The sequence below is a fragment of the Lynx rufus genome, unplaced genomic scaffold (genome assembly GCF_022079265.1).
Source record: "Lynx rufus isolate CCGP_SWC_20201006 ecotype Redwood Valley unplaced genomic scaffold, mLynRuf1.p SCAF_10, whole genome shotgun sequence".
NCBI classification, from domain to species: domain Eukaryota; kingdom Metazoa; phylum Chordata; class Mammalia; order Carnivora; family Felidae; genus Lynx; species Lynx rufus.
In genome coordinates, this window is record NW_025814824.1 from 40042048 (window position 1) to 40054714 (window position 12667).

The following is a 12667-nucleotide window of genomic DNA, read 5'->3' on the forward strand; positions in this document are numbered from 1 at the left end:
AGCAGGACGCAGGGCCACAATTTTAACTCTTTAGTCACAGCAGGGAATCATTCAGCTGATCATTTCCACTGAGGCAAAACTTATCCTCTAAACTAGGTGCGTCATTAATGCTTTAGATGCCTTTTTGTACACTTGCCATGCAACTATCTATTGTAAAAACGAGAGCAAGAGGAATTTTTCTTTTTTTTTTTCTTTTTTTTTTTTTTGCAGTTTCCCAGGGCAGGAAAGAATATTTCAGCTTCCTTATAGTTAAAATTAGTGTGTGGAGGTTCATTCCCGCAGCTGTATGACCTGTCTGGCTTCTCGTAGACTCTGTGTCTAGTAGAATAAACATCCTGGCAAGATAAGACATTTTTGTCTGCCCTGATTTGTGAACTCTCAGAACTAACTCCAGACTTATTTGCATGTCCCATAAGTCCTGCTTGCTCCCCAAAGGCATCCTCTGTTAGCCTACCGTAATGTCTGAAGCTTCCACGTCTATAATTTTGACACAGAGAACTACATCCGGAAGGTGTTTGTTAAAGTACAAACGACTGGGTGATATTTTGAAAATACTGTTAATTTTCTTAGCAGTGATGATATTCTCCTTACTGTGTAGGAATATGCTCATTCTCCTTTTTTTTTTTTTAATGTTTATTTTGTTTCTGAGAGAGAAAGAGAGAGTGAGAGAAAGGCATGGGGGAGGGGCAGAGAGAGGGAGGGAGACAGAGGATCCCGAGCAGGCTCTGCGCTGACAGCAGAGAACCCAATGCAGGGCTCGAACTCACCAACCGTGAGATCATGGCCTGAGCCAAAGTCAGACACTTAACCAAGTGAGCCACACAGGCACCCTGGAATATCCTCATTCTTAAGGGATACATGCTGAAGTACAAAGGGGGAAGGGTCATAATATCTGCAATTTACTTTCATATGGTCCAACGGTCTAAAACTATGGAGTGAATACACATACACACACATCTGTACAAACTGAAAGGTAAAACAAATAAGACAAAAACGTCAACAACTGTTGAGTTAAAGTGGAAGTGATGGAGGTATTCTTGGTACTTTTTCAACGTTTCTGTATGTTTGAACTCCTGAAATTTTTGTAACGAAAAAATGTTAAAATGCAGATTTCCGATATTATCTCAAATCCAATGAATCCTACTCCTTAGGTGTGGAACCAAGGAAGCATTGCCTGTGAGCACCAGAAGTAAGTTCTGATATGTAGGAGTTATCGAATTATAGTGCGAAATGCTAAGGAAGGAAGAAGTACAATAGGTATGTGATAAAAAGAGCAATTTATTTGGGGGGAGAAAAACCAACTCAGTTAAACACCTCTATTTCCTCTGAGCAACAAATGAGACTTTGCTAACTGGACCAGAGCCATATGACTCATGAGTTGCACAGAAATGAAATTTAAAGAACTTAGAAGAAGGGCTGGGAGGACAGCGTAATGTTCTCCGTCTGGAAGAGATCTGAGCAAATGCTCAGACTTCCTGTGACCAGAATTCTTCAGTGACTCCCACCTCGTCATGATCTGGCCTGCTGGCAAAACCACTGTGGAGCTTTAAAAATATTTGTAGCAACCAGTGGGGCCCCTGGGTGGCTCAGTCAGTTGAGCATCCGACTCTTGGTTTCGGCTCAGGTCATGATCTCCCGGTTCATGAGTTCCAGCCCCACTCTGGGCTCTGCACTGACAGCGTGAGCCTGCTTGGGATTCTCTCTCTCCCTCTCTCTCTCTGCCCTCCCCCCCACTCATATTCTCTCTTTCAAAATGAATAAATATACTTTTATATATATCAACTATTGCCTGCTGTTCCCGACCCCTACCACCACCCACTGGAACAGAATTTCTATATTTTAGAAGTTCATAGATCCTTGTAACACACAAGCCAAAGTTAAGCTGAAGCCCAAACTCTCCAGCCAGGTAAATTCTGTCTCAAGTGCAGGAAACTCTCATAGCCATCTTGATACCCTGGGGGGTCAGCAGAGTGCCCTACACTTAATAGGTTCTAAATAGATGTTAGTTGGATGAATACATTGACAGCCTCGATGGATGAATGGACATGAATTAGGAGCTCTGGTCAATTGTAGATAATTTGAATACCCTGATGTGAAGATGAGAGAGAGAGAGAGAGAGAGAGAGAAAGAGAGATCATAGGCAGAAAGGAGGAAAAGTAGACACCAAAGAAAATTCCACCTGTTTTCCAGTTTTCCTTAGAGCTGTGTCTGGGCTTATAAGCTCATTTGCAGACAAGCAGAAGAATGGGGGAAGACAGTCTCTTTGTGTGATATCTACATATTCAGGAACCTCTTCATTTATAGGTTCTCGCTGTGTTCCTATAGTCCTGAAAATCTCCAGAATATTATTCCCTTATATGCAAAGACACTACTAAATCCTGTGGATCCCAGGCCCCCCGAAGAGGGCATCATTTGAGTGTCTTACTTGAGCTGGTGCAAGATGTGAAATCTGTCTATCCATTTCAATTTTCACCTATTTCTTGCCTGAGGTTTGGGCAGGATGCAGGGTTCCTTTTAGTAATAGAATTGTGACTTACAAAACAGTGCTTACTCGAAATTCTTGTTCTTTAAATATTGGACGTAAAGGGGTGTGTTTCCCTTAGCTGGTAGACGAGAGGAAGTTGTGATCGTTTCTTTGAAAAATATTAACCCGAGTCTCCACCCACAGGTGGATCAGTGGTGATTGTTTCTTTTGGAGGAAAGGAATAGGAACAAAACGAGTCAGGGGGAGGCAGGGACTAAATGACAATCTGAGCTGTCTCCTGGAAATGTGGGTGGATAATTGGGGCCTGGCTTTGGAAAACTAGTATTACAGGAAAGTCCGTGCCATTGCTAAGGTATTATTAGTCACACATGTCACCACTGCAAGCTCCTGAATCTGAGCTTTCTCTGAAGCCAGGTGAGGAGGACCCACTGATGTGTATTTAAGATTCATCCTCTGTCCTTAAGATGGAAACCTGACTTTCCTGAGTTCTAGTTGGATGAGGTTTGTGCACATGCTTCCCACGGTTTCTTGTCCAGCGTTTCTAGAAGCCCTCCGTGCTTTCTCTCCATTCCACTTCGTCATACCCACCGTGAAGGTTTCTGGCTCATGGAACTCTTTGGAAAGCTCATTGGAATTCTGGACCTTCTCCCCTGAAGAATGTCCATGGCTACCACATTTCAGGGGGCTCATGAGCCCCTCTGGAGTGACTATTTTAAACCCATAAGAATCCTTCAAAAACTCCCTATTGCCTGCCATATATGTTCTTAAAACTTGTTAGCTGTCATTAGAACTCCCCACAGTATCTATACCTACATATTTTTTCAAGAGCAGCTCCCAAAATCTATTCCTCTAGCTAACATGTACTGAGCATTTATCTCACATAAAAGATTAAAATTATACACTTTACTTGTATGTATATGCTCATGTTTATATGTATATGCACTTATACAAATACTAAAATATAAGTATGTAATATATATAAAATAGTTTCTCAACGTATTTAAAATATATTAAAATAATATACTATATTAAACATAGAACATTATATCAGAAACAGAGGGGTAACAAAGATGTAAAATATACATAACTTGTTATTAGGGAGTTTACAATTTAGAAGTAAGGATAAGTAAGTAAATAATTACAACATAAGTTAAAAAGTGGCAAAAGGCTGTGGCAGACACTGCTGTCTACTTGAGGGTCATTTTCTCTTTATTCCTTGCTGTCAGAGCAAAGGTTTTATTCCATTGTTTAAATATCCTCAGTGTAACCGATTTTATTCAGCTTGGAAGGGATGCAAAGTGGGACATAGTCCCTTTTTTCTACTATAGACATTGGTGCGTGAGTGATGAAACGTGATGTCTGGAACTGCAGCAGCCATGTCGTGACTGAGAATAGTCTTAGCTTGTGGAGGACACACTAAGGGTGACAGAGCAGAAAAATGGAAGGAATCCACGTCCTTGACGGAATGGTAGACTTTCCAACTTGACCGACCAGGAAACTAGCTGCCTTCCATGCTTCTCGTTAGTGAAATACTAAATCCCTTTATAATTTAATACATTCTGAGTTGTATTTTCTGGTACCTGAGTTGAAAGCATCCTCATTGATTAAGTGTCTTAAGACAGGCATGGATAATGGGCTCTGGGAATCAGAAAAGGAATAGACTAGTGGATGAATCAGGAATTTAACTCGGTATGTATGTGTATGTGTATATATATACACATATATATGCATATATAGTCTATGCATACATGTATATATGTATATGTGTATATATATGCATGTGTATATATGTGCATATATAAATACACAAATGTTTTGTTTTTGATCTTTGTTACCTTGAGACACCATAGCATGGTAGGAAAGATCTGGGACTTTGGAGTCGTTCACCTTCTGCTACTCTTCAGTAGGGCTGCTTTGGGAGAGTTACTTATATGAGCCTCAGCATCTTCATTCACAACATGATACAGTACTCCCTACTTCGTAGAGTTTCATGAGGGTTAAATGAAAGGATATATATGAAGTGGTTGGCCCCGTGTCTGATACATGATATACCTTCAACATATGGCATCTATTGATAATGTGTCTTTTCTGCAGACAAAAAAAAATATTTATTGAGCACCTACTATGTGCTGGATACTTTTCCTAGGCATTGATTATAATGGTAAAAGAAACCCAGTATGATCGCTGTTCTCATGGAGCTTATGACTAATGATGACACAATGGTATAATTATAAACTGAAACACGTGCTGAGACGTGAAGGTATAAGGCACCGTGCGATTGTGCAAGAGGCAAAGCTGACTTTGTCTAGGGCTTAAGGAAGGCTTCACCGAGAATGTGGAGTTTCAATTTGGGGGTGGGGACGTGGTAGGAAGATCATTACTCTAGCTCTGCAGAAGCAAATGCATTCATTTACTTGTTCCCGGACTGTAAACTTTTTAAGGTCAGGAATCATAGTCACATAATCATGCATTCCTTTATTCATTTTCTTTGTACCCAGCACAGTGACCAGGGTCATCACAGACAACTATAAATGTTGGTGGATTGAATGAATGAAGCTTTCTGACGCTCTCCTTGTCAAAAAAAAAAAAAAAAAGTGTGTACAAAATGTCTATTTCAGGGAGATAAGGGATAGAAAGCACTTGAACACATAGTAAGGGCTCAATAATATGTAGCTCTTATTATCATTACTATCATTATTGCTTTATAATTTACATATATTATCCCTGCTACTATGTCGTAAGCTCCAGGGCAATGGGAAAAGTGTCTTATTTTATCTTTGCTTATCTCGGGGTCTTGCATAGAATAAATTCCTTATAAAAATTAAGAAGATGCACGACTTCCTTAACCAGGAGTTACGTTGACAGTTTAAAGAGACTATGTACCTTGAAAAAATAAGTTATCCCAGCTACGTTAACCACTCTCTTTAGGGGATACTTAATGCCAAGTTTCTAGAATCAACATAAGATACACATTAAAAAAAAAAAAAAAAAAAAAAAAAACCTTTAAAAACGGTTGTGAAAACCAGGCAGAACCCTGTATGGAGGAAAAGTCGCTGTAGAACAATTCATACAGGATACCGCACGTGTAATTAAAACCTCACAGCTTTCGGGGCGCCTGGGTGGCGCAGTCGGTTAAGCGTCCGACTTCAGCCAGGTCACGATCTCGCGGTCCGGGAGTTCGAGCCCCGCGTCAGGCTCTGGGCTGATGGCTCAGAGCCTGGAGCCTGTTTCCGATTCTGTGTCTCCCTGTCTCTCTGCCCCTCCCCCGTTCATGCTCTGTCTCTCTCTGTCCCGAAAATAAATAAACGTTGAAAAAAAAAAATTAAAAAAAAAAAACCTCACAGCTTTCATGGCACCCTTTCAGGGGCTATGCAGCCTAAGGTAGCTAACCTCTAGCACAGTTCCCTATGTTAATTCTTTGCCTACCACTTACAGCCACCTGATATTTTGCCTCGTGGTTGATTCGCTAATGAACTGCCTGATTCTCAAGCTACTTGTCTCCCTCAACTAGACTACAAGCTCTACGGGAGCAGGGATCTTGTCTGACTTATTTTCTTGCTACAGTCACAGCACTCAGACCTGTATCTTGCATACAGCTGGTAGACACATACATACCTGCTGAATAAAGGAACATATATAGAAAAATAATGCTATTTATTATTTATGGATGTATATGTACCTTTGCAAAAATAGAACAGGATATTAGAAGTAGAAATGAGAATCTTGGGGGGGGTGGTTCTTGAGGAGTCAGGGGTGTGGCGGATAAGACAGCATGGTGGTGGGGGGGGGACACTTATATGTGAAATGGTTTACTTCTTTAGCAAAAATAAACAAGCATGAGATGGCAAAATGTTAAATATTCTGGTGGTGAGAATTTGAGTGCTTGCTGTAATATTCTTTGTGCTTTTCTATGTGTTTAAATTTCTCAAAACAATTAGAAAGAAAGAAGGAAAGAAAGAAAAAAAAAGGAAGAAAGAAAGAAAGAACATCTGAATGGAGAAGAGTGAACTAAACCCTTAGAGTTTTACAGGACCTAAAGCTCTGTGATGTGTTGCTACCTACACTTGATCATCACAATAATTATGAAGTAACTATCATCACCCTCATTTTTTCTGGGCAGAAAATGAAACCAAGATTGAGGAGGGAGTTACCATGACCACCTCTCAAGTTAGGGCAGTGCTTGGCTGAGAACCTGATCTAGGGATGATTTCTCTCTCAAGTGGTAACATCAATGTCCTTCAAATATGAGAGCTGGGCAAGAGGTAAAAGAAATGAGCTGTGGCGCCTATAGGCAAGAGCCCTCAAAGAGATCAATCTAAACTGATGGGCAATGAATGAGTACATATTTTAATCATATTTTAATACAAATAGAGAATATGATCCGAATGACCTTAAGCTAGTCGCTTCAATTTTTTAAAAAAAAATTTTTAATGTTTATTTGTGAGAGAGAGAGAGGGAGAGCGTGTGGGGGAGGAGCAGAGAGAGAGAGAGGGAGACACAGAATCCGAGGCAGCCTCCAGGCTCTGAGCTGTCAGCCCAGAGCCTGACGTGGGCTCGAACCCACAAACCATGAGATCATGACCTAGGCTGAAGTCGGAAACTTAACCGACTGAGCCCCCAGGCGCCCCTAGTTGCTTCAACTTTTTAAGGCTTATTTTCCTTACCTGTAAAATAGGGTATTTAGCCATCTCATAAGATTTTTGTGAGGATTGTATAATACATGTATCTACGTATTACATAAATTGCATAATTTATAATTTATGCAAGAGACCCAGCATAGTATCTGGCACTTAAGATGTTCGATATTTGTGTGTTTCCTCTGGGTTGCCTATGCTCCCATGTGTTCTGTTGAACCACTGAGAACTGCATTGTTTTGTTTCGTTTTTGCCAGTAAAAATGGACGAATGCGGCCAACTTCATGAGATTCACACTATGACTCTGAACGTAAGCTCTGATACCACTATCCGCTGTCTCATCTTGAATTCACACGAGGGAAGAGCAGAGCAGAGTTTGAATAAGACTGATGATTGTTTGGGGCCCGGGCTTGAGAGTCTATTTGCAAGGATAAATAAAAGGGATTTGCAAGCGAGTAAGGAGGAGAAGGACAGTCCAATTGGCAGAGATAGGTTTACATAATCAGGGTTAGGCAATTGCAAACCAGACAGCTGCTCAATAACTTTTGGCACCAAAAATATATTGACCAGCTGGGATATCATTAATGCTTAACAGTTTCATCCTTATGACCATATCTTGGCCAATTAGGCTGTCTTTGACCACCGAAGGGTGTAATATATTCTGATGTAAATGCCACATGTGTATCCGTATAACACATATTCTACCACTTTAATGTAGAATATACACTAAATACAAATGCATCCGCGTCTTTGAAACACCAGGTTAGATGGTGTGACTACAGAGAACTAGAATTAAAATGTAGATTGGTTTCTTTTAAAAAATCAATATTCTAGGAAACGCTTTTTTGTGTGTGTACTGAAAGTAATAGGATTCAAATAATTGAAATAATTTGAAGATGAGTTTTTAAAAGAATGATTATAGGAAAAGAAGTACGACTAGGGAATGCCAGGTCCGTACACGGTATGTATACAAATAAATACCGAAGGAGAAATGGAATCACTAAGTGTCAGAAAAAACGCTTGAGCCATTGTCATTAGCCCCTGACGCCATTTCAGAAATGCTCCTATGCAGGTAATCTCCAGATAGCACCCTTAAATAATGGGACAGAAAAAAAACCATTAAGGATAACATTTAAGATGATTGAATGCCACGAGCTTTCCCAGAATGCTTCACACACTAAAATTTAATACATCAAAATACTCAGAATATTTTCAGAAATTGCAAGTGTGGCATTTACAGAACAAAATCTATAATACGGAGTTTTTATACAGCAGCAAAAACCCCCCAAAAACAAAACAAAACAAAACAAAACAAAACAGTCGTCCAGACACAGAACTTTAACTTACTACCTAATCCTAAATGCATGTAGATAAAGGATTTCACCAGTAAACTGTTTCCATTTTTAATCCTTTGCTGTTTATTTAATTTGCCGTCTACTGGAATTCCTTGGTTACTTTCATTAGCATCTCTGGATTGACCTTTAAGCCTGGTACTGGTTGTATATTTTTATTTCCCCGTAATTTAGGTACTTGCATAGCTACCAATGATTGTTCCATGTCCCTACGTAAACCACTAAAAGTAACATTGCTCTTCCTTCTTCAAAGCCAGAGACCTGACATTAAGAACTTCGTATGGGGAGTATCGAAAATAAAGAGGCAGCCAAGCAAGCTACTCCTTAAATCTATGGAACTAAAATATGCATTTGATAGAAGAAGACAAATAAAACACCGTCTGAGATGCAAAATCTGCCTACAAGTATGAAGAATCCTTCCCACAAACACTACGTACGTGTTTCTGGTGGTGCTTTGACAAGCTATTCAAGAAGCCAATTTTTAGGGTCTACCTTCTTTCTTTTCCTACTTCGGATGGAGGGCTTTCACCAGAACTGGAAGACACAAGATCGTGGACTCTCAGTAGAGGAAAGGCCTCTGGCAAACCTCTTGAATGGACGGTTCAAGTCCGTCATATAGAGATGAAGCCCTCAAGGTGCAGAAAGCTTCTACAAGTCCTTACCACCCTCCTGCCAGCGTGGCAGAGCCAAGACTAGAACCCGAATAGGTACCAATAACTAGATGAATACCAGTTCCTCGAGATTGTTCTATCTCACTACTTTTTAAACCTCCTTTCCCTTAAAATAGTATGCACCCACTAACCAGTTGCAAACTGAATAACCAGCACCTTTACTATCGTGGTTTTGCTTTTCAAAGGTCCTAGTGGGATCTCTTTTTAAGTGGAAAATCCTGGGATGAAGGGATCCTGCGCATGGAACTCCGCCTGAGAGCCTGCCTGGAGGAGGGGTTCATGCTCATGCTCGGTCTTTGTCTTGCACTGGCACTCCTCCACCAGCATCACCACCTTGACCACGGGGGAAAGGCCAGTGCAGTTCAGCTGCAAGTGCATCGTGGTGAACTTGGCAGGTGAGCAGTGGGAACAGAACGTGTGGGGGTGCTGTGCAGCTCCAGGAAAACGAACAGACCCACATTTCCCAAAGCAGAGGTTGTTCTGTACGACTACTTTCTCACAGTCTTCATGGGTGATCGTCTAAAAGGCAAACACATCTCCATTAAGTTATCATGAGTCATCTCATTAACATCCGTGATACAGAAGCGATAGACTGTAAGCCTGAAGATAATTCAGACTAAAATGTCCAAAACTTTCCAATTTTGGATATTTTACAATATCCAAGTGATGGTTAATCTATAAGGGCAGGGGCACCCGGGTGCCTCAGTCAGTTAAGCGTTCTGACTCCGGCTCAGGTCATGATCTTACAGTCTGTGAGTTCGACCCCTGCATCAGGCTCTCTGCTGTCAGCACAGAGCCTCCTTCAGATCCTCTGCCTCCCTTTCTCAGTCCTTCCCCCACTCTCAATCTCTCTCTCTCTCTCTTTCTCTCCCTCTCAAAAATAAACATTAAAAAATCTACAAAAGTATAAAGCCACCGTAACTAAATTTCTTGTGTTGAGTATACTGATACATTAGCCTTTAGGAAATCCCTAAGTTAAAAAGAAAATGCTTTGCATCTTAAATGTCAAACTTTAAGGAATTTTGTCTAATTGGATGTTACCAGTTGAAAAAACTCTAATGGCTAACTTCCTATATAAGCAATGTGCCTTATCTTTCTACTTCTCACAATGCATTACGCCCAATAGACTCTCCATCCGTGTTGGTTCGGTTGTTCATAGAACAGACCAGAACATCATTAATTCTATTCTATTTTGCAGTGCCTGTGGTACATTCAAACCTACGAAGTTGCACGTGGCCTCATGATGGCATCTATGTCTGCAAATCATCCTTTGCCTCCTCTAACCCCATCTAACATCACCTTTGCCTCCTCTAACCCCATTCGCCTGGCTTTATGTGCCCTTTAAGGTATACGGGTCAAACACCTGAATTTTAATTTAATTAGCCCTAGAATTTAAAATGAGAGTTTCAAAGGAAATCTGACTGCACAATTCTTAGGAGCAATTTTGTAATTGCACGTGGCCAACAAAGCCGTCGTTATTATCTGATAATGGACTTACTGCTACAGAATACTTAACTGCCTGACACAGTCAATTACCTTATAATACTGCCTGCTTAATTGGGTAGCATTATTGGACCGTAAAATTTTACTCTACCCTGCGTTGCTTTTGGTGCAGTATCATCATGTTTAAGGGCTTGATGCAGTTTCTCGATTTCATGTAACATTTGGAGTGTGGGGCTTGCCAGGACTGACCGGAAGCAGCGGATAAGGAGAATGCCCCTTTGTCTCAACAGTGCAGAATCAATCATAATAACCACAAATCAGCCAAAACAACACGAAGCAGGAGGTGTTGCTTCTGAGGGCAGCAAATGTGACTTCACGCTGATATCGGTTGTTTGAAAGCTTATGAGAAAATAAGTTAAATCATTTTTTGCTGCGGTAACGTTAGAAACCATGTGGCCACTTCTGCCTGACTGCCTATCAAGTAGTTTGGTGTGAAATACGGGGATTAAGACTGAGATAGTATGAATGAGAGGGTTTGGGGAGGAGTCCAGTGTTTCCCACCTTATCTGTGGGCGGAGTTGAGCAGCTCATCTGCATCCCAAAAGAGTGTTAGGGGAACAGCTGGAGACCAGCTCTGGTTACTTCTCTAAGTTCCCACTTTTCCTAACCGAGGGTCCAGTCCTACTTATCTCCCTGGATTGATCCCCGCCAGCATAAAAATAAAGAGCCCATAAAACAAAGGTCTGTGCGATCAATATGAATGGTTACTGAGATTGGCAACACCATCGTGTCATTCTTACAGAGTTTCCAGAATACCAAGAAACCATGGCAAGTTGGAAGGAAATCTGGGGAGCACGATCATACTTTGCCAATACCTCTGATGAATGCCCAAGGGCCAAATCTGGGAGTCAGGTGACGCCCTGGCAGCCTTCCCTCCTCCTTTCCACCTGTCCCAGTTGCCTGCCCCTTTCTTGCAAGCTCCGATCCTCCCCCCCACCCCCCACCCCTCCAGAACAGATACCTGGCTGAAGGGCACTGTCCTACACGTCTCCTGATGTACTTCATGGCTTTTGATGGGCAGGATGATCCCCTGAGAAGCTGGGCCCGTTCTGAACATGAAGTGGTGCCAGAATCTCTTGGCTTCTTCCCGAAGAGGAGATTTCTCCATTTGCATCCCGTCTCTGGGCTGGGCGAGGGCCTGGGTCCCAGACAGGAAGGGCCCACTGACCGAGTCCCGGGATGGGGGCGCTTCTCGCTCGGGCTTCTTCCAGAACCTGCCAAACCTGGACAGCATCTTCTCCCTCTGCCTCTGGCCTTCCCCGGCACCTATCAGGTGCGGCACTGCAACGAAAAGATCCGGCTTCTCCTCAGCTTCCTCGTGGTTGCCCACGGGGAGCTCTCTGCGACTCCTTTCTAGGAGGGCGGGGGAAACAGAAGTCTGACTCTGGCGGCCATCCCGGTGCGGCGCAGCCTTCCCTAGAGGCAGGAGCACCAGCAGCCGAAGGAACAGGAGACCCATGCTGGGAGGGCCCAAGCTTCTCTCAGATTCGCAGATGGTGAGGTCTAAAGGAAAGGTTCACTCTCTGCAGGAACAAACAAGGAGAGCCTATATATAGATACCTGCCTTGTGGGATGGAAAGGCAGGTGGTCAGGAGCCAGGCAGGGTAAACACATTTACTGTTTGCTCGAATTATGTAGTGCTAATGGTGTCCTGCCTTCTCTTTAGTTGTGTGTGTTTTAGAAGGCCCCAGTGAAAGCCTGGGACCCAGGGGGTAATTAGCTGGCACTTGATTTACAGAGCAGTTATTCCTGAAAACAACACATTCTTTCCCCAACCCCCCTCCCCAACCCCGCCGGATTTCCCATCACTGTTATTAGAAGAAGGACCAGAGTCGATGAACATCTGTGGTGCATCTGCTTTGTACAGGGACAGAGAGGACAAGACATGGTTTTATGACAGAAGTATATCAGATAAAAATTAAAGGCATACATTTAGTAAAAGCCCAAGCCTTTAGGCTTCGCGCACACACACGCACACACACACACACACACACACACACACACAGGCAACCAAAGAAGTAT

The 12667-nt window shown here is 42.2% G+C and overlaps 1 protein-coding gene across 1 annotated transcript; it reads right to left on the bottom strand.

Annotated features, from left to right (window-relative positions):
- Positions 1–9346: 9346 nt before the first annotated feature.
- On the bottom strand, positions 9347–12104 carry CER1 (cerberus 1, DAN family BMP antagonist). The gene is made up of 2 exons (XM_047098106.1): positions 11607–12104; positions 9347–9661 (listed from the first exon to the last, which is right to left on the bottom strand). Exons 1-2 carry the CDS (start codon positions 12102–12104, stop codon positions 9347–9349), a joined length of 813 nt encoding a protein of 270 aa, XP_046954062.1.
- Positions 12105–12667: the final 563 nt, after the last annotated feature.

Bases quoted from the DNA above. Each gene is read 5' to 3' on its own strand.
- CER1 (XM_047098106.1), bottom strand. From the start codon at position 12,104: ATGGGTCTCCTGTTCCTTCGGCTGCTGGTGCTCCTGCCTCTAGGGAAG. The intron at 9,662-11,606 runs GTATCTGTTCTG...TTTGCCTTTTAG, and splicing joins GGACAGTGCCCTTCAGCCAG to ACGATCACCCATGAAGACTG.